The 19,242-nt window shown below is 41.2% G+C and overlaps 1 protein-coding gene across 1 annotated transcript in view; it reads left to right on the top strand.

Annotated features, from left to right (window-relative positions):
• Window positions 1-18,807, top strand: part of LOC141472004 (uncharacterized) — a 91,855-nt gene extending 73,048 nt beyond the window's left edge. Inside the window, exons 52-69 of the mRNA XM_074158756.1 lie at window positions 940-1,061; window positions 2,381-2,521; window positions 3,804-3,917; window positions 4,306-4,434; window positions 4,933-5,094; window positions 6,208-6,372; window positions 7,473-7,638; window positions 8,966-9,150; window positions 9,759-9,851; window positions 10,133-10,337; window positions 11,283-11,470; window positions 12,202-12,299; window positions 12,710-12,894; window positions 13,928-14,130; window positions 15,168-15,357; window positions 16,017-16,126; window positions 18,103-18,222; window positions 18,664-18,807. Of these exons, the coding sequence (XP_074014857.1) occupies window positions 940-1,061; window positions 2,381-2,521; window positions 3,804-3,917; window positions 4,306-4,434; window positions 4,933-5,094; window positions 6,208-6,372; window positions 7,473-7,638; window positions 8,966-9,150; window positions 9,759-9,851; window positions 10,133-10,337; window positions 11,283-11,470; window positions 12,202-12,299; window positions 12,710-12,894; window positions 13,928-14,130; window positions 15,168-15,357; window positions 16,017-16,126; window positions 18,103-18,222; window positions 18,664-18,807 (2,720 nt within the window). The remainder of the gene's footprint in view (window positions 1-939; window positions 1,062-2,380; window positions 2,522-3,803; window positions 3,918-4,305; window positions 4,435-4,932; window positions 5,095-6,207; window positions 6,373-7,472; window positions 7,639-8,965; window positions 9,151-9,758; window positions 9,852-10,132; window positions 10,338-11,282; window positions 11,471-12,201; window positions 12,300-12,709; window positions 12,895-13,927; window positions 14,131-15,167; window positions 15,358-16,016; window positions 16,127-18,102; window positions 18,223-18,663) is intronic.
• The last annotated feature ends 435 nt before the right edge of the window (window positions 18,808-19,242 follow it).

A 19,242-nucleotide genomic window follows, 5' to 3' on the forward strand; every position in this document is an offset into this window, starting at 1 on the left:
ACGTGAGGGGTACACCTGGACTTGCTAGCCAGAAATCCTCCCAGCTCCACAAGTGCACATGTAGCTTGAGAAAGATTCAGCCTTGAAAACCCAGTAATCCGGTGGTCAGGGTTGCTCACTATGAAATGGGTACCTTAATGCAGATTTCTCCCATTTGAGAGAAGGAAGGGGTTTGAGGTGACCCATGTCTCAGATTTGTCCTTCAGTCACTGTACTAGAGGTATAGAGACACATCCCACAGCTAACATCTTTTCTGAATGTTGCCCAAATATCACCTTGAATTTGGAGAGTAAAACCATTTCAAGTTCATTTTTGTTTATTTTTCTGTTTTCTTCTTCCTTCATATGTTTTTGCCCCTACTGAATATAATTTTATATTTTGTTGTATTATTGTCACCCATTTCTGAGGCTTTTTTCAGAAACTGTATTAAATTCTGTTACTCCACTGGGTACTGTAGGAGAGCACTGGTCATGCTGGCCACTATCTTGAGGTGCTGAACGCTTATGTTGAGGCTATGTTGTCTGAAAATAGAGAAAATAACTCTACTTCCTTGTTGGAGAGTTATAAGTTGCTCCTTGTCCAGTGTAAGATCATCTCAGCTTCATAAAGATTACTTTCCTTCTTGGCTGTTCTTGCTGGAAGTCACTTTGGGTGTAAGCATTAATCTTTTGATTGTTGAAGGTAATCACTGTTTTGCTGGTAAATCAAGGACTCCTGTTTTCCCTTACGTTTCTTCATATTTGGCAGAAATCAGCACACTAAAGTCATTGTGGCTGTTGTGTAGGTGCATGCACGTGTGTGTATGGGCAAAGACCATGATTTCTCTGGGAATCGGCTGCTACCCTGTTCCCTGTGGGAGAATGTGTCCTATGCCTTTATCAGAAAATGAACAGTCATGATTTGTGGTGGGGAAAACTTACTTCATTTTTTCCCTTGTAGTGGAATTTTTCCATCCTCTCTCCATCGCCTTCCCGTGGCATGCCAAGGTCAACTTATATGTGAAGCATTCAGCACGCAGTCACCGGGATGATCTTACTGTCATTTGGAATGAGAAGGACCAGGTACAGCAGCCCAGAGTAAATACATGCCAGGGAATGCAAGTAGGAGGCAAACTGTCCTCCTTTTAGCTGTGTATATGGAAGATGAGCAGCCAATATTCTTGTTGGAAGCATTTTCAGGCCACACTATTTTTCTGTTTGCAGTAACCCCACAGCTTGCTGCATAACCAACAGCAATGAAATGCATATTGGTTCAAAGCACTGGAGAAGGGCCATTCCCGACACTTTCAAAGGCTCTAGGACAGCTTTTGAGAGTAGATGAAAAGAATAGAACAAGTGTCATGTTTAAAGAAGCTTAGGGGGAAAGAAATAAAATCTAAGATAAATGAGTGTGAGCATTAGTGTGAGTCTGAAAAGGATGAAGAACCTCCCTGTTGTGTGGATATATGCTGTCTTTACCCACACAGAAGTGTGACACGTTCCTGTGGTTAGCATTTTCAGCATTACTGATTCAGTTGAAGCTCTTTTGTGTATCATTCTTTCATTGTTCTCTTTATTAGTGAGAACGACAACTTTGGCACAGTTCAAATCAGTTTTTATTTTCTTAAAGTAAGTCAGCATTAATTTTTAAATATATAAATAGTAAAAAAGACAGAAATAGAAGAACTTCAGTTAAGTTGATTTCCAAATGTGGCTAAAGGGGGAAGCTTGCTGTCTTGCAGCTAACTGTGCTATCTTTATATGTGCATCTGAAATGCAGCACCTTGGCTGAGTACTACATTATTTTCTGAATAAAGGAAAGACAAAAGACAATGTGTATAATGTTGCCATACAGGAGCATAAATGTGCCTGCAAAAAGAGTTAGAATTTCTTAGTGTCTTTAAGTGCTACAATTCCAAAAATTACTTAGAAGTTGTATAGAATGTATTTTTGTACTACTACTTAAATGACCACAATTATTTAAATGCCACTACTATTTAAGTTGCCACAAAACCACTTTGCTCCCAGCAGCATTACAGAATTTAGTTCCCAATTCTGCAAATGTTTTTTTTGTGCTTCAACTTGGCAAGCTGAGTGTAGGCACTCTGCAGCAGTGGAGCTCACAGTGCCGAAAGGTGACACGAAACTTAAGCATGGTTCATGATTTCAGTAAAATACAGAGAATAGTTTTACTTTCAGCTGTGCCATGTAGGAAATTCAAGTAGCTAGAATGTCCTCGTTTGAACATTAATTTGCCTTATTACTTCAAACAGGACTATATAATGCACAGAATTCATCTGGGGAAAAGGTATGGGGAAATCTTACTGGGTATATATTTGAGGTTACTATGTGAGAGGTGTTTTATTTCACAAGTTCCTTTTACATCTGTTGACGTGGATCAGATATCAGTGTCATCTTCTCTGAAGTTTGGAAGAGACCGTACGAACTACAGAGCTGCTGTTGTCCACCCATTCAATTACACTCTGAAGCAACTGGAGGTCCATTCCCTGTCAAAAAGAAGAGGCAGAAAGTACAACCAGCAGGTGAGATCATGAGAAAGGGCTGCAAAATACAAAGCTGTAATACTGTATTTACTGTTAGTGTGCCTTTCATCTCAAAGAATTGCAGAACCAGATACCATCCTGAAAACTGTGAAGAGCACCAAGTGGTATTATCTCCTTGTGGCCAAGCCACCAGCATTGTTTCCTTTTCTAAGCATAACTTGCTGGCTGACAGTATCTGTCTTGCAGTTTAAGCGTTGACCCATTTTGGATGGTAAGAAGCCAGAAGTGCACAGGAACCAGCCTAGCAATGAAAACAAGGCAAATTCTGTCCACAAAGGAATGAACAACCTCCTATTCCACAAAAAAAAAAAAAAAAAAAGCCAGAAACCCTTTGATACCCATGTAGCGCAAACCTAAATTTTTGGACTGTATAGGAAATTGCAATGCAAGTGTGAAAATGTGCGAGACTAGAAAAGCTTTAAAATACAGTTGTGACATGCGCTTGCAAAGCATATATGCGGAAAAAGAGGAAGAACTCCACAAAGCGTCCATCAAGATCAAAGACTGCAGAAAATTTTCTGTCTGAAAATGCATTGAGTGGACCAGGATGCTCCAGTTGCTGAGGCTGAAGACTTTCTGCTCAATAATGAGCTGTGCAAACCGTGCAGTGTTCTGTTTGTTCATCTGGAGTCTTTTTGGTACTCACAGTGCTGCCACAGAATGCTCTCAGGTTGCTTTCACTGATTAGTCAATATATCTCAAGCATCGTATTCAGAGGAATAAATTCTCTTGTAGTGTCATTTTTCCACAGGTGTCATTATTTGCTGTGCGTGACAGACCCAGTGCAGCTTCCAGAGAAGGTAACAGGAAGACTTGATAGAATTGTAGAATGGTTTGGGTTGGAAGGGACCTTAAAGATCATCGAGTTCCAACCCCCCTGCCATGGGCAGGGACACCTCCCACTAGACCAGGTTGCTCAAAGCCCCATCCAGCCTGGCCTTGAACGCTTCCAGGGATGGGGCATCCACAGCTTCCCTGGGCAACCTGTTCCAGTGCCTCACCACCCTCACACTAAACAATTTCTTCCTGATATCTAATGTAAATCTCTTCTCTGTTGCCTATGTTGTAAAAGTGCAGCTTGTCTAAGGTCCTGAGCTTCCAGGCCATGTGGATTTCAATGGAGTTTTAACATCGTTCTGTCACAGTTTTGTGTTTTTTTTTTTCTCTACTGGGTGGAGAACATTCTGCTAGATCACCCTGCAGGCTTTTCTGCTAGTTCTAGTCTTGCTTCACTGGACAAGTCCTTCTCTTCTGGTTTCAGCTGCAGCTCCGAGGGAATGGTGGGCAGCCTGCTGACATCCGACTGGCCCTGGAGGATAAATCAAAGGTGAACCTCACTGCCTGGCGTGGCTGTTTGACACTCTCTTCAGGGCAGGTATAAGTCTTTGAGTCTACAAAGGGATGGGTGTAGCTAAATTTCTGGGTTAGAGTTTCACAGAAAGAATTCTTCAGAGGGTTTATTTTTTTTCTTCTGACACACAAAAAAGTTGACTTCAAGTAAAAGGTTTTAATATGATAACAAGTGCAGAAAAAATTCTATTTCATGCTGTCAGGTATGTTTGTATTCGGGATGCAACTTCCCCTCAGGACAGAATCATCTGTTTCTTGGTAGAGATTGAAGCAACTGTTTACTGATACAGACCATTCAGGTGTTCTCACAGGGCTGTATTTTTGCCCAGAAAGCACACTCCTCTACTAGAGGCTGAACACATATTTTAGAAAATTACTGATACGTATATCTTAATTTTTTTCCCCTCTTCCAGCTTCAGAGAGTATTAAGTATGGAACGCCTGCATGCATGTGGGTCTCTAGAGCAAAGATCAGCGTTGTTTAACGAATATCTAGATCTGAACTGGGATGATAAAAAATTCAAACACAATTTAACATATGAGGTAAGAAAAGGCGATTGTATCTGTTAACTCACCACTTTTTGTGGAAGCTGTTTGTAATAGACGGGAATTTACTTAGTTTTTATATGTAATTTTGAGTGGATTTTAAGAAAGCTGCTGTAAAATACCACTTTCTGTGAAATGAAAAGTTTCATTTTACCTTTTACATATTTCTCTGCACAGGAAGAAAGCTAAATGTAGCATAATTAAGAAAAAATGAGCTCTTACAAACCAGACGACTCACTTGTGCCCTAAATTTGCAAAACTGCTGAGTTAATTCTGTAGGATGGGGACTGTTCGGATGAGCCAAAACGTTGTGAAATGTTGTCAAGTGGAAATGTGATGTTTTGAAAATGTTATGTTAAAACCATGAAGCTACTAGAATGAAAAAAAAAGCCAGCACAGGGACAGGATGAGGTTGAGAGCTGGAATGAGTGGACACGGAAAAGTGTCTAAGATTGTGTTCTCACATTTTAACTTTGTTTTCTTGGTTCATTGCAGAGAAATCAATTCTGGTATCCTGATAAATTTCAGTTAGAAGCTGTTCTGGAAAATATTTTCCTGACCTCATGCACCAAACAGAGGATTCTGGGTAAAATAGAAACAAACTACTCCTCTTGCCTGGACTATTATATGAGCTTTGAGCTCTGTGACCTTCCAGATGTAAGTCTCGCATAAACATATTGAACCTTTTTCACTTCAAATGTAATTACGGAGACTCAGTTTTCCTCAGCTGCAACTTTTCGCAAAAATTGCCATCCTTCTGTAACTTAACAAACCATAAATAGTGTTTTTTGATGGGTTGAGGCAGAAAGGTTGTGTTTGCCACTGTAGTATATTCTATGGTTCCTGTTACAGTTGTAAACCTTCCCGCTTCCTCTGTGTTCCTTCTTTCCTGTTCCTCTCTCAAAGGTCTTTTAATTCCATGTTTGTGGAGAACATCAAAACAGGCTCACAGGTGATCAAAAAGGAAACGAGAGAGGAATAAAAGTTTTTCCTTCCCCTGTAGGTAAAAGTTCATTGGTTTTTATGGCTGCTCTGCCAGTGATGGATTTTTGAACCTTAGTGTAACCTTATAGTTGTCATTTATTTTTATATTACAGATGTAAACCAAAGACCTATTCATGATCTTCCTTAGGTGCACGCTGGACCCCAGAGTTGCCTGTAGATATTCACAACAAACACAAAACTTCGAACTTGTAATAAATGTGATCTCTTTCTAGTTTCCAGTGGCTAAAACACATCTCAGTTGGTTTCCTTGTTTACTGTCAGAGCAGGTTACACCCTGTTAGCGACAGGAAACAGCAGCCAAATTTTGATGCCAGTGAAAACTTTTTCCGAGATCAAGATGTGTTCGAGCCTGTTAATAATGCAAAAAATGTATATGCATGTGACTTCAAATTCAGGTGCCTATGTATTTTTGTGGATCCTTTTCTTCAGAGGCATGCATCAAAATACCTAGCTAGAGTAGCTGAGAAGCATAAAAAAAAAAAGTGGGCTTGTTTTAATAAAATACAGTTATATGCCAGCTGTTCCTCTTGTCTTAGGCTGTAATCACTGAACACGCTTTGTTACACCACAGAAACTGAAGATGTAATGAAATAAGACGGTGCTGCGAGAAGGAGGATGCGCTCGTTTCTGGAACTACAATTTTTGTTCATCACTTCATTATCTAATTTCACAAGAATGCTAACATTATATAACCTCTTACTACCCTATGCAGAGCCCATTTTTTTGGAAGAGTTAAGCTTTAACACCTGTTTTGTTCATACACAGGTAATTGTTTTCTCTGGAAAACACCAGCTCAACAAAGATGACATCATTTTGCAATCAGAGGGCAGATTCCACTTTGGTGATCGTGAGGGAGATGAGGGGTTGATTGGAGTATCCTTAAAAAATCAGAGTTCAGCTGATATGAAGAACTATTCCTTGGAAATTGAAGTGAGTTTTTATTTTATTTTAGTGGCACTGGGGTTTGGGTTTTGGTTTTTAAAGGCCTACCGCCATCTATCTTCCAAACTGATCAGGTGCAGCCAGTGGCTTTAAAACAGCAGGCCAGGCAATGTAAAATACTCCTGGTTTTTTAGTTCTGTTTTTAAAGGCACAGTTATGCAATGTACATGCAGTATGATCAAGGAAGGCACCAACACTAGTTATCTGCAGAGTTCAGTGACGAATATAGTAAGTGTATATCAACTGGAGTATGTAAAGGTTTTAAGAGGCTGTGTGTTTTTATAGCTCACCTTCTTCAGCAAGACTGGGGGCTCTGGTGAGGCATATTTTTTTGCACCATAGGGAAAAATAAATAAATAAAGAGGGAAACAAAATGTGAGACCCGTACAAAGCATCATTTGCCAGAAAAAAGAACTGGCCTTAAGAAAGGTACAGAACAGGCAATATGATGCTCATCCTGAGGCAAATATCTTCCTTTTTCTCTCCCCCTCTATTTTGCATTTGCTCTTTATTTTGTGGAATGAATAAGGTAGAGAATCTGATGGTGGCAACAGAGTGAGGCAGAAAAGTAATGTGGTCAGCACCATCCAAACTCTTCATTAGATGGCATGTGAGTAGTCAGTCATAATTAACTGAGACAATGGGCCACCTTTTAACAAAATGATGATGATTTAATACCTAACAGGCTAAGACAAATACTAAATTATTTTTCCCTCTCTTTGGAAAGAAGGGCGATGAAAGAAGTATCAGCTGTTCTACTTGGATTTTCTCTATTCTTTCTTTTCAAATAAATGGCACAAATTAGCAGCCTCACAGGGAATTGGCTGTTATAGTGTGTTCTTTCATTGCTACCATTGAAATGTTGTCCACAAGCCTTGTGCTGTCCAGTCATTCAGCTCTTGAGCCAATCATCCTAATGCTTGTGCCTCTCTTAAGAATGAAACTCCTGTGCAGTGCACAAGCACAGGAAAACACTTCCCTCACCACTTACCCTTTTGTGGGAAGCACTGATATTTGAGCATCATCTCTGAACATTCATTAATTTTGTGTGGTGGCTTTGAATAAATGTTTTTCCTTTATGGCTGCAGTTAAGAGCCTTTGAAGATATTTGGCTAGGCCTGACAGGAACTGCTACTTCCTCATCCGTTCAGAGCCAAATCCTGGTAGAGGGGATTATTGATCAGAAAGAGAAAGTAAAAGTGGCTGCTTCTAAAGGAAAGGAGTGTTTTCAGTGCTACATGGGGTATTTGAAAGGTACGTACCTTCATGGATGATGCTCTTAGTCATTTGATTTAGTTTTAGGTAGTCGTGCAAGGAGTAGGGAGTTGGACTTGATGATTCTTATGGGTCCTTTCTAACTTGAGGTATTCTGTGATTCTGATTCACAGCTGTCATAGGTATGAAGAGGCAGGAAGAAAGGCTCCTCTCTGGTGCCAAGCTAGCTCAGTTTCATGGTGGATCAAGCTATGGTCTTTCAGATAATGAAAGCTGAAGCTTAAAACTTGTTATTCAAAGGTCAGTTTGGGAGACATTTGTATGATTACTAGCCAGGGGAGGATTACAGTAGATGGTGATCAAGATAGGATTCATTTCATCTTGATTTAGCCATCTTAAAGTTGTGTACCTTGTTTAAGATAATCATTACATTCCAATTTCAATGAAGGGAAAGAGAGAGGCACCTCTAGAGGCCGACTCTACCCCACGCTGGAACAGATGTATGAAATCACCCTCTGCAGGTGACTCAGCGGCAGTCAGTTCTGACTGACAACAGAGAAGACACCAGGCTGCTGGCTCAGACTCTGCCTAACTTTTAGAAGACTAAACTTAGACAGAATGAGACCTGCTGCAAGTGTTTTCGGTTGTGCCCATCCACCTTTCAGCTACATTCTGTTTGTGTGCAAACCAGGTGGATTGGTGGTATGACAGTTGTCTCAAACTCATGTTGCTGACAGTCCCGGTTCTAGTTTCAGTTATGGGTATTCCATATATATATATATTCCACACTTCTGCAGTGGAATTTCTCGCAGGTTCATGGCCTTACTTTTAAGTGCTGTGATGTCTTTGAGATTGAGACCATTAGTTAGTGAATTACTGAATTCAGAAGTTTGTAGAAATGATTCAGCTCAACTCTCTCAACCCAGATTCTGTGTGCAGTTTGGGAACCATTTCTGCTCATGTCATCAGTACTTGCACAGAAACAAGTTGTGTGTGTGATGGGTGGATGACTGACTGACATACTTTCATTTATGGTCTAAGCAGTTTTGAAACATCATCAACAAGGGACAGTGAAAGACTAAAGTAGAAAAAAGGCTGCAAATCACTGCGACTGAGAGACTTACTTAGATTTATATTAATCCAGTGCTCGCTTTGCAGTAGCAAATCTGTATTTGTAAATCATTCACAGGCCACACATAAGAGAAAAATCAAACACTGACACTGATCTAATTTTCTCCTGTTTATCTCTTCTTTGTTTTTTTCACAAGCACCTAACACAGACCCCAAGTAATTAAAAAGCTGACTTTGAAACAGTGTCTGTCAGTGTTGTTCCTGTAAGCAGAGCACTCTCTTTTAATTCTCTAAGGCAATTTGGAAGAAGGAATGGAAGTCAGTGCTTGTACTGATGGGCAACAGATGGCTACCATTACTACCTATCTCAACATCAATGGTGAAAGGCAAGAAAACGTGGGACAAATGACTCTGGCAGCCGTTAACGGAAGCTTGAGTTTTCTGGCTCATGGATGTGGGGATCCGGTTCTTAAGGCTGAGGTGAGACCCTTCAGCAGCATTTAATTTCAATGTGATTTTTCCAGAATATTGTTGAATCTTGGCATTTTGATGGAGCGTCTTCCAGGTAGGCTTCAGGTATGAATTTTGGTGAGTAACCAGGCAGAAAGGAGAATTATGCAATTTTTAAACTCATAATGACATTATTTTTCACTTGGGTGCAAAAAGATACCATGGTGAGAATTAAAAAGTTGAGCCATACCAAAAGTTCAACATAGAAAAGAAGGGACCCTCTCCTAAAGGGTGTATCCTGTGAAGAGGGTAAGTAAATAAAGCGAGAGCCGCAGTAATGTGCCAGGGCTGCTCAGCATCTTGGTTACAGAACTCACATTAGAATTCTTGAATGTGCTGTTACTTCTAATAGGGTTTCACATACTCTCTGCTTGAAGGAGGCTTTTTGGTTTTTCATCCTTAGACACTTCTGTTCCCGTTTCTAACCATTGAAGAACACAGAAGTCATTTCCCCTGGGAAATGGGAGGCCACTGTGGATCATTACTGGCATTTAAGCTGCTACAAACTTTGAGTGAGTTGGACCCAGCACAAGCAATTCTAAGTCATAAATTCAGTTTTTTAAATCATCTTCTTACAGTACAAACTAAATGAAATTGGGAGCCTTCTGAAAGCCAAGCTGATGGAGAAGTTGAAGAAGTTTGATGGATATATGTGGAGATTGAGGAGATCAGTAAGTATCTGCACGTCATCTGTGAAAGCACCATGAAACTTTGATGCAGTGTTAATTAAAAATCGTATTGCGTGCAGTTGTTTTGTTTTGCATAAACGTTTAAATGGTTAACCCTGTGCTAACCTGCAATTCATACGTAGACAAAAAGCCTGTTTCATGGTACAGATCCTATGTCTCTGCACCAACACTGAGCAGTTCAGAATTGCCTTGGAATGGAGTCAAAGCGTTGGTTGTCATCACTATGTATTTTGATAGTTCTCCTTTTTTGGGAACCACTGTAGGTGCAGCAAGTTGACTTTCTTTCGGAAGCAGCGGGCTGGCCTTCAACAGCCTTGCAAAAGGCAGCAGGATTTCTCCGCGGTGTGGGTAGAGCTGTCGCCCAGGTGTGGAAGCAAAGTGGAATCAGACACATACTGAGAAGCAAAGTCCCGCTTTACCTGGATAAAATTCAAGATGTTGTCCAGCAAATGCAGAATGAATTGCAAAGTAAGCAAAACTGTGCAAAGCAAGGAGAATATGGACAATGTCGGTGCAGGGCAAAACAAACTTGAGTATAAAAGATGCTGAGCAGCACAAATGTTTCTATTTTGATGTAGCAAAAAGTGCTGACCTTGACTTAGTTTACAGAGTGGGAACCTTGATGCAATAAGCTCTAAGTAACCTCAGTGTCACCACCTTCCTAATGAAATCGCTGACGACTCCTCTTGGACGCGGGAGTCTGGGTTCAATTGGATAAGAACAGAGCCCTAATTCCTAAGCTGAAGCATTTCTGCTAACAGTTCCCTGGCAAGCATTTCCTCCCAAAGGACTGTTCATATCCATCCTTGAGTTCTGAATGCTTGTACTAATCGGATTTCACTTCATCTGTTTTTTCCAAGTCTGTCCAGTAGCCTCTAACTCACTCTTCAGCTGGACTATGGCCCATATCGCAGCCATTGAGAAATGCGGTCAGCTGTAATTAGCTGAGAGCGCCTTCAGTTCTCACAAGATTAAACCCTCACTTTGGGCTACTTATCTCTAGACTCTTTCCACTCAAAAGTGGGATTTAGTTGATAAACTGGGTTAGAAATTAGTTGTGACCGAACTGTCCTCTTATTCCTTGAGCAGGTGCAGGCTGAGCTGTACAGCTCTGATGGTGTCACGTATTGCAAAGCATTCCTTACGTTTCTTTTGGAAAGCTGCAATGTATTTATGAGGTGTATGAGTGGATCAGGGTTATAGCTAAATACCTCTTGTAGTTTTTCATAACGCTGTGTCCGTGCACGTGGCTGTTGCCCAACTGCCATGAAAACAAAGCTGCCTTTTCCTGTTCTCCGTGTCCCTTCCTCTTATGCTGGAAGCCGTGGGGAAACGAGGAAACAAACAGCCACTTTGTTAAAAAGTGTTTTGTTACTTAGCTAAGGTTTGTTTCATGTAACCTGTTTGCTTCAGAGCCACTAGCGACTTTGAAGGATGCCTACTACGATGTAACCTTGAAGCCACTGGATGAAGTTTGGCAAGAGAAGACGGAAGAGTACCTGAAGAAAATCCAGGCTTTTTTGCCCAAGATCATAAAAGATGTGTGGCTAATGGAACCAATCCAGGTGGCATTAAAGGCTGTGAAAGCAGGCTTGGATATGGTTGGTATAACTCAATTCTCCATTTTAAATGGTTTTAAAGGCAAGGCCTATAAATTTAAGTCTCAGCTTAACTGAGGTTTAACTTACCCATAGTTCAAACTGTGGGTACACAAAAATAGTTAAATGTTTTTGTTTATGGAAATAATGTGGTTATCTTTCCACATAACAAGCTTGTGCACGGCTAATTTGCTGTTGTTGAAAATATTTGTCCTGCTTTGAAAGCAGTACTTTTTCAGCTAGAGGAGAGGTTGCTTTTCTAGTTTTGGTTGAAATTGAAATCGCAGGAGCAGTTATCTGTCAATTGTGTAGCTTTTGCTTTTCTTCCATAGAGAGGGTGGATTGTGATTCCAATAAATAACGTACAAATAGTTTTGGGGTCTTCTAGTTTAAATGCAAAGTGTAAAGAATATATCACGATGCCAATTTATATTAACAACACTACCAATCCTTTGCAAGCTACTGAAGCACATTACTTGAAGTATACCAATACTTCACTGAGTTAATGTTATTTTAGGAAGGACATATTTCTGTCCGTTATTTGTTGCTGTAGTTACTAGTGACTCTCCTCTGGATATTAACCTCCAAATGACAAGATGCTGTCAGGCAAGTGACAAATGCAAGAGAGGCTAAAGTGCTGCTTCACTGACTATTGATTTAACACTCATTATCAAGTACTGACGCTGCCCTGAAGCTGTACAGTTTTGTGATCTCCTTTTCTGGCTCTCCAACAGGCTACACAGCAGATGCTCAGGTGGGCAGAAGCCGTGTTTTCTAGGGCTGTGAGCAAGATCCGGAAGCCTTTACTCAACCTTTACAGTTTTTCAGCCAGGTAATTGCTGGGTTTTGCAGGATCCCTGCTGCTGGGTAGTGTTCTAAACGGGTGTGTGCATAGTTAGTCTTTGTATCAGCTTGTGTGCTGAGCCTTGCGGGCAACCACCCGACCATGCTTTGCTTTGGGCACGTGGCATAACACCATAATGTCCACTTTTGCTGGCTACCGGGACAGGCTGCATTTCAAAAGAAACTACTCAGCCCCAAAGAGAATAGCAATAACTGTGTTAACTGGCCTTATACAGTGTGGTGTATTGCAGGTCTTAGCCATTGCATAGCTTTGGTTTGCCATTCTAGTCAGACTGCAGTTCTTACGAATATTTCACTTCCACATTTCTAATAATAAAGTGACTGCATTTCATCAGCTTGGCAGATAAGGGCACGTGCTGTTTTGTTTGTATTCCACAGGAACTGTTCAGTGGCAGTAAAACTGCCAGTACTTCCTAAAGCAGACCGCTCCCTGGATCTGGCAAATATTACTAATTATCTCATTGAAGAAAAGCTAATGAGGCCTCTCCAAGACCTCTACAATATCAACATAGTTGCAGAGTATTATAGATTCAAACGGAGGATGATGGAGAGTCCCTTTGAATGTAAGCCCTTTCAAAGTACTGCTTTGTTTTGTAACTGGGTCTATTTCCATTTAGTTCTAAATTTTACAAATTGTATTTGGAATACTCATTTACGTAGTATTTAAAATTAATAATTTTCTTATAAGCTTTATACTTTCTTGTAGAACAATAATTGTATGTATAATATCAGCACTTTGGGTAAAGCTGACATGCAATAAACGCTTCTACTTGATATTCATGCAAACTTTGCAACTCTCTACACTTCCTACTGCTGGGACTAGAAATCAGCCGGTGGCATTTATCTGTTTTATCTGTTACGCTCCTGTGAGTTGTTGCTCTGGTTCAGTGCCAGTCGTACCATGGACATTTTGGCCATACTTTGAAACTGGTGACATCACTTGTGTTGACTTCAGGATGAAAAAGCTCAGTCGTACCAAAACTTCAGAGACTTAGAGGTATTACCTGAAAAAGCATTGTTAAATGCTAGAAGGCTGCGTTAACAGTCCCAGCTGTACCTTATAGATAATGGCTTTTCCAGAAAGAGCCATTTTTAATGGCTTCCTCCCAGTAGGCAGACCCAACGGAGGGCACTGAAAGCAGGTCCTAATGACCAAATAGAGAAAGTGATGTATCAGCAGGGTATCCTGGGCTGCGACTGTTTGATGCTCTGGTTTGCCAGGGTGTTTTCTGGAGGCCGTTAATATTCTTGCCGGTTTCTGCGTAGAAATGTATAATGTGTATGGGGGGGCTTAAAAATAAAACTGTCAAGTAGCAGGAGTACAAATGAAGATGAGCTTTGAATCCTAATTCTTGTTTCTCAAAGTTTTAGGACACTCAGGTGGATCTATAATGAAAAAGAAATTATTAGATTGCTCCCTTTCAGGAGAAATTTTTGTTGCAGAGCAACTTGTAACTAATTAAAATGTAGTAACAGCTTGAGAAACTATTTTAAGAGTACGCCAGCCAGAAGCTGTTTGTGTTGAGTATGCAAGTAGCAGCACTTACTGCTCTGTGGAAAACTCACTGATGCCACTTCTGAAATGTCATTCTCTAGATCATGCCGTGTTAATGGGGACCAAGCATCTTATGACTTTTGATGGGAGAATTTATGATTTAGCATCAAAGTGCAGTGTACTTCTTGCCAAGGATTTTGTTCATGATTCTTTCACTGTAATACTAAACGAGGAAACCGGTAACTCAAGATCACTGTATGTGGAGATGAACCAGACCGTGATCAGTATCTATCCAAGACTGAAGGTAGGGGGGAAAAGTCAACCATTTTTCCTTTCCAGACCAGAAATTATCTTCAGCCAATCAACAAAACGAAGAAAAAAAAGTCTTCAAAATATGAATGCTCAAAACATAGATCAGAACAGCTCTCAGATCTAAGTGCTAGAAAGTAACCCCTTTTTAATCAGGAAATAACTCAAAACAAAAACAGTTTTAATTCAAGGGCTGCCTTTTTGCTCACTGGGTGCTTTAAATGAGCTGCTCAATGAACTTTTCAGCTTTTCCTCTTACATGGGCTTTTCTTTTTACATGGAACTGGGCATGTTTAGTTTGGAGAAGAGGAGGCTGAGGGGGGACCTCATTGCCCTCTACAACTACCTGAAAGGAGGGTGTAGAGAGGTGGGTGTTGGCCTCTTCTCCCAAGTGAATAACGACAGGACCAGAGGAAATGGTCTGAAGTTGTGGCAGGGGAGGTTTAGATTAGATATTAGGAAGAATTACTTTACTGAGAGGGTGGTCAGGCACTGGAACAGCCTGCCCAGGGAGGTGGTGGAGTCGCCATCCCTGGAGGTATTTAAGGAACGTGTAGACGTGGCACTTCAGGGCATGGTCTAGTGCCCGAGACTGTTGGTTTGTGTCTGTTTGTGGGTGGGGTGGGGTGTGGGGTTGTGGGTGTTTGTTTTGGTTTGGTTTTGGTGTTTGGTGTTCTGGGATTTTGGGGGGGGGGGTTGTTTTTGGTTTTTTTGGGGTTTTTTTTGTTGGTTGGACTCGATGATCTCAAAGGTCCCATCCAATCAAAAATACTCGTGTGATTCTGTGATTTTATGGCCTAGGAGAAATGCAGTTAGAGCAGGCCGGAGAGCAGGCTGGACCCATAGCCTCAGTGCACCTGGGAGGCTGTGGGCTTTCCTGATCTTTCAGAAGTTTAACACAACCCTGCTCTTACTCCCCAACTCTGGGCTGAGCAAGGTTGACCCCATCCCACCTGCAAAGCCAGACTGACTTTGCCTGTCATTGAACTTTCATTGTGACGTATTTGAAATTGTATTTTCATTTTAAAACAGATATCTAAGATGTATAACTTTTCCTTTATGGAAGAGAACTGCCAAGTACTGGATCAGTCCCTTCAAATGAATAGCACTAATTCAAGGAGAGAAACCAACAAAATAGAAGTGTCTAATCAGAAAGGAGTCTCTGTCTCTTGTGACTTTCAGTATGATCTGTGTACTGTCACTCTGGCTGGCTGGCACCATGGTGAGTATCCATCATACAGCTTCTGTCAGCTGTTACTCATTTTTTCTGTATCTCTTGAGTTACCATCATCTGTAGTACCAGCATGTGGGTTGTCTTTCACTTGCTTTTCCCCTCTTCGTTTACACACACCCTGGAAATGGCCTCAGGCGTTCCCAGTTACTGCCAAATAAAGCACGGTATGTACTGCTCCAGTGTTTACCTCGGCTACTATTGTTCCGGTGCGATAAAGCAGATAGAAGGGGGGTGGATGTGATGCAGTCAGCCCAACCCCAAACCCTGCCTGAGAATCACTCCTCTGTAGCAGGCTTATCTTGTCAAACCTGCAACAGCACAAAGGAGGGAGGCCTAAAAGCTTCCAGGGCTTTGGTGTACTTGGAATACATTCCTCTCCATGTCCCCACGCTGTTCTAAAACTCAGACCCCTGAGATTACAGAGAATGTATATGATGTCTTGATCTGGTCAGGAGCAGCAAATGAACAGTTAACAAATGAGATGGCAACGCATCTGAGAAAAATCCATAATGGATGCCTGGGCACACATTCCCTCTTCCACATCACAGCTGAGCTCTGCTGGACAGAATGCTCAGAGCCCAGAGACAGCTTCTAAAATGGTCCTGTGTCTACTTGTGATAACTTCCTCCATTTCAATTTCATTCCAGGTATTTCAGCCGGGCTTTTTGGTACCAATGATAATGAAGCTGGAAATGAATGGATGCTTCCTAATCGCTCCTTCACTGACAACGTGCAAGAGTTCACGCAGAGCTGGCAGGTAAGGAGCTGAAGGGCTTCTTGCTCTGCAGATACCAGTGGTGCTGGGGCACGAAGGCAACGTCCGGCATACGTCCGACATGTGGCTTAGATGAACTAAAGCTAGAGAGTGAAAACAGCAGCAAGCTGTATATAATTTGTTTTCCTGTGTTTAACAGGGAAAGGTTGCATGTATTTACTACAAACCATACAAGAATTCCCTGTAGGTGGGCGTTGAGCATTTTTGGCCTAAGTGGTAAGGTAAAACAGCGAGGCTGCTTCTGCTATTAGAAGAAACTGGTGTTGGAACCAAGTGTCTTTGATGTTTTCTTACTTAGAGCACCTCTTTCTGGAATACAGAGCCAGGCGGTACTGAGTCTGGGACAAATCCGTATGTTCATCAGTCAGGTCACAGTTTGTACCTGGGAGTTTTCCCTCCTTGGAGTTTTCTTTAGAGCCGTTTGTTGTAGCTGGGTATGTTGAGCCTCTTCACTTTTTTTGTTCTTCCTGCTTTTCATTTTATCAAGAAACAAAACTTCAGAAGGCAGTAACTAGTAATGTTGTTCTCCATCCCCATATTGCTAAGCGCGGAGACTTTTTTGGCAGGTTAGCTGCTGCTCATTCACTTACTAACTTGCATAAAAGGAGTTCCTATAACTATCACACATAAATGTGGTAACTCTTACATCAGTAAGGTTATACCTCTTTACTTCAAAGAGACTTAACCTTCATTCATGTAGTTTATCATCAGCTGAAAATAATATAAATCCCTTGAAGCCTAATTTTTAGAATCTGTTAAAAAAAAAAAAAAGAAACCAGCATCTTATTACTACTAAGATTTGGTGACTCTCCCCTTCACCTTCTCTTGCCAGAAGGTGTCCAGGTTCTGGGCACAGAAATCCTGCTACTTTCAGCTTTATGTCAGTATTTGAAAAAAAAAAAAAAAAAAAAAGAGGATTGCTTCAAGTATCTTGTACTTTTCCTTGCCGTTGGAGAGAGATATCTAATGAGTTTGTAGCCTATGTTTATGTTAATAATGGGGCGGGATCATGACATGACTGACTTTATAGTTTTCTTAATTGCTCCAAATACTAATTTCTAATATATTCATAAAAAAGCAACCATCTAATGCAAAACTACCCAGTGACCTTGAATTAAAAATAATAATCAATCAAAAGCAATAAAGTTCATGTCATAAACTAGCTGGGTAATCACGTATGACCTTGAAGTGGCATAATGGCTGATGGCAGCATGGCTGCGCTGATGCTGTTGGTGGGTCTGTTCCATTTGTAGGCCGTGGCATCTTTGCAGTGCTCTGTACTGCCACCAAAAATTCTAGACCGTAGATGAACTCTGTGCTGTTTGCAGGCATACCCTGTTCAGACTGACTGGCCAGAACGTACTGCTGTCACACACCCTTAAAGCCATGGCCAGAAATACAAATGTGCCAAGTCAGGAGTTCGTGCCAAGTCTTAGAAACGTTGCTGAAGTGGTAGGAAGAGACGATACGGTGGAAATGCCCAGTTGAGGCAGTGTATTCAGCTGTACCGATAAAAGGGAGCTTGCAAAAATCCATCCTGAGCAGAAGTTTGAGCACAACTATATGCAACACAGAAAGCGAAAGCACAATCAGGTTAGATCTGGGCAGGTATTTTAGCCCGAAATAAAAGCGGTCAGTCCCTCTGTGCTGCCAGTGTCCCCTCACGCTGAACTCTAAACTCAGACTATGTCAGCAGCCACACATCAACATCCTTCAGTGACTAAGAAAATCAATAGACAGAGGAAACAATGTCTGTAATCTGTACTATTTATGAGACATACATTTTTGTTTATGAAGAACACAAGGTACTTCTTAGTATTAATGTAAATGTTAATCAGAGCACTGTACTGAACTGCCTGTATCTTCCATCTCACACTGGGAATATGAAGAATTCATGCAACACTAATGTTTAAAAAAAACCCCACACACCCCCAACTTGAGTAATTCTGTTTTCCCAGGTGAGCAAGTGCAGTCTCGTACAGAAGAAAGCGAAGCCATGTCCAATTACCGCTAAGCAAAACATCTGTGAAGTGTTTTTTGAAGAATCACATTCACTTCTTAGGAACTGCTTCAAAGTTGTAAGTATAAAGTCAGCCACCAAAGGACTGTCTAACAACCAACTGTTACACTTCAAGGGGGCACGCAGAATTGTTGCAAGGACCTAGAAGTTTAGTTGCGGATAACTTTAGAAGTAATCAGAGCAACAATCCAGTCAGGAAAAAAAAAGGTGCTGTATCACCATAAATATAAACTGAAGGTCTTTGACATCCACAAAATGGTGGTATGGCTTTGCACCACTCTTTAGCGTACAGGTGTCTACAATTTGGAAATACAAATAAACCTCTCAATATTAGGTAAAGAATAAAGGTTTGTGAATGGTCCTAACAAGGGCTGTGGGGAGGGAGACACAAATCAAACTTGCTCTTCAGTTCCCCTGCAGCTGTATTACCAGACTGTGGTCTCCAGGAGAGGCACAGGCCTGCACCCTGCTCCTCTGACCACTGCCCCTGGTGTCACAGGTGGACCCTGAACCATTCTACAGCATGTGCAGGTCTGACTCCTGTGGCTCCCGGGCGCTGGAGGCTGCCTGCAGCTTAGCAGCGGCTTTTGTTCATTTGTGCAACCGAAATTTTGTCCCTGTGGAAATGCCTCCTCAGTGGTAAGTCTCGTTTCTTTCATCCCAAATATTCTGACTGCATTGCTCCAGTAGTTACATCCCTGTTATTCAAGAGCACATGAGAAACTAAAACCATAGGCACGAGCAAAAATGGGCCTATTCCTGGAATTATTATTCTTGCTCCTTGTCTCTCCCACCCCTTCTGCTCTTCACACAGAGGCACACCATAGCCCATCCCATTCGTACTCTAATGACTTTCTTAACTTCTTCCCAGTTTCCTGTGTAGGAGGAGGCAGAAGGATATTTGTGGAATATGCTGTGATTGTCCCCAGGAGTTCCACTTCTCATACTGTGTTTGTTTCAAACCTTTTTTTGTCTGAATAATGCACCTGGATTCAAATTAACAGCAATAATATTATACAGACACACTGAACATAGTGACCTATTTTTGTACTTTTTAGTCTCTTTTAATAAAATCTAT

Source organism: Numenius arquata, chromosome 14 (assembly GCF_964106895.1).
Source record: "Numenius arquata chromosome 14, bNumArq3.hap1.1, whole genome shotgun sequence".
Lineage (NCBI taxonomy): Eukaryota > Metazoa > Chordata > Aves > Charadriiformes > Scolopacidae > Numenius > Numenius arquata.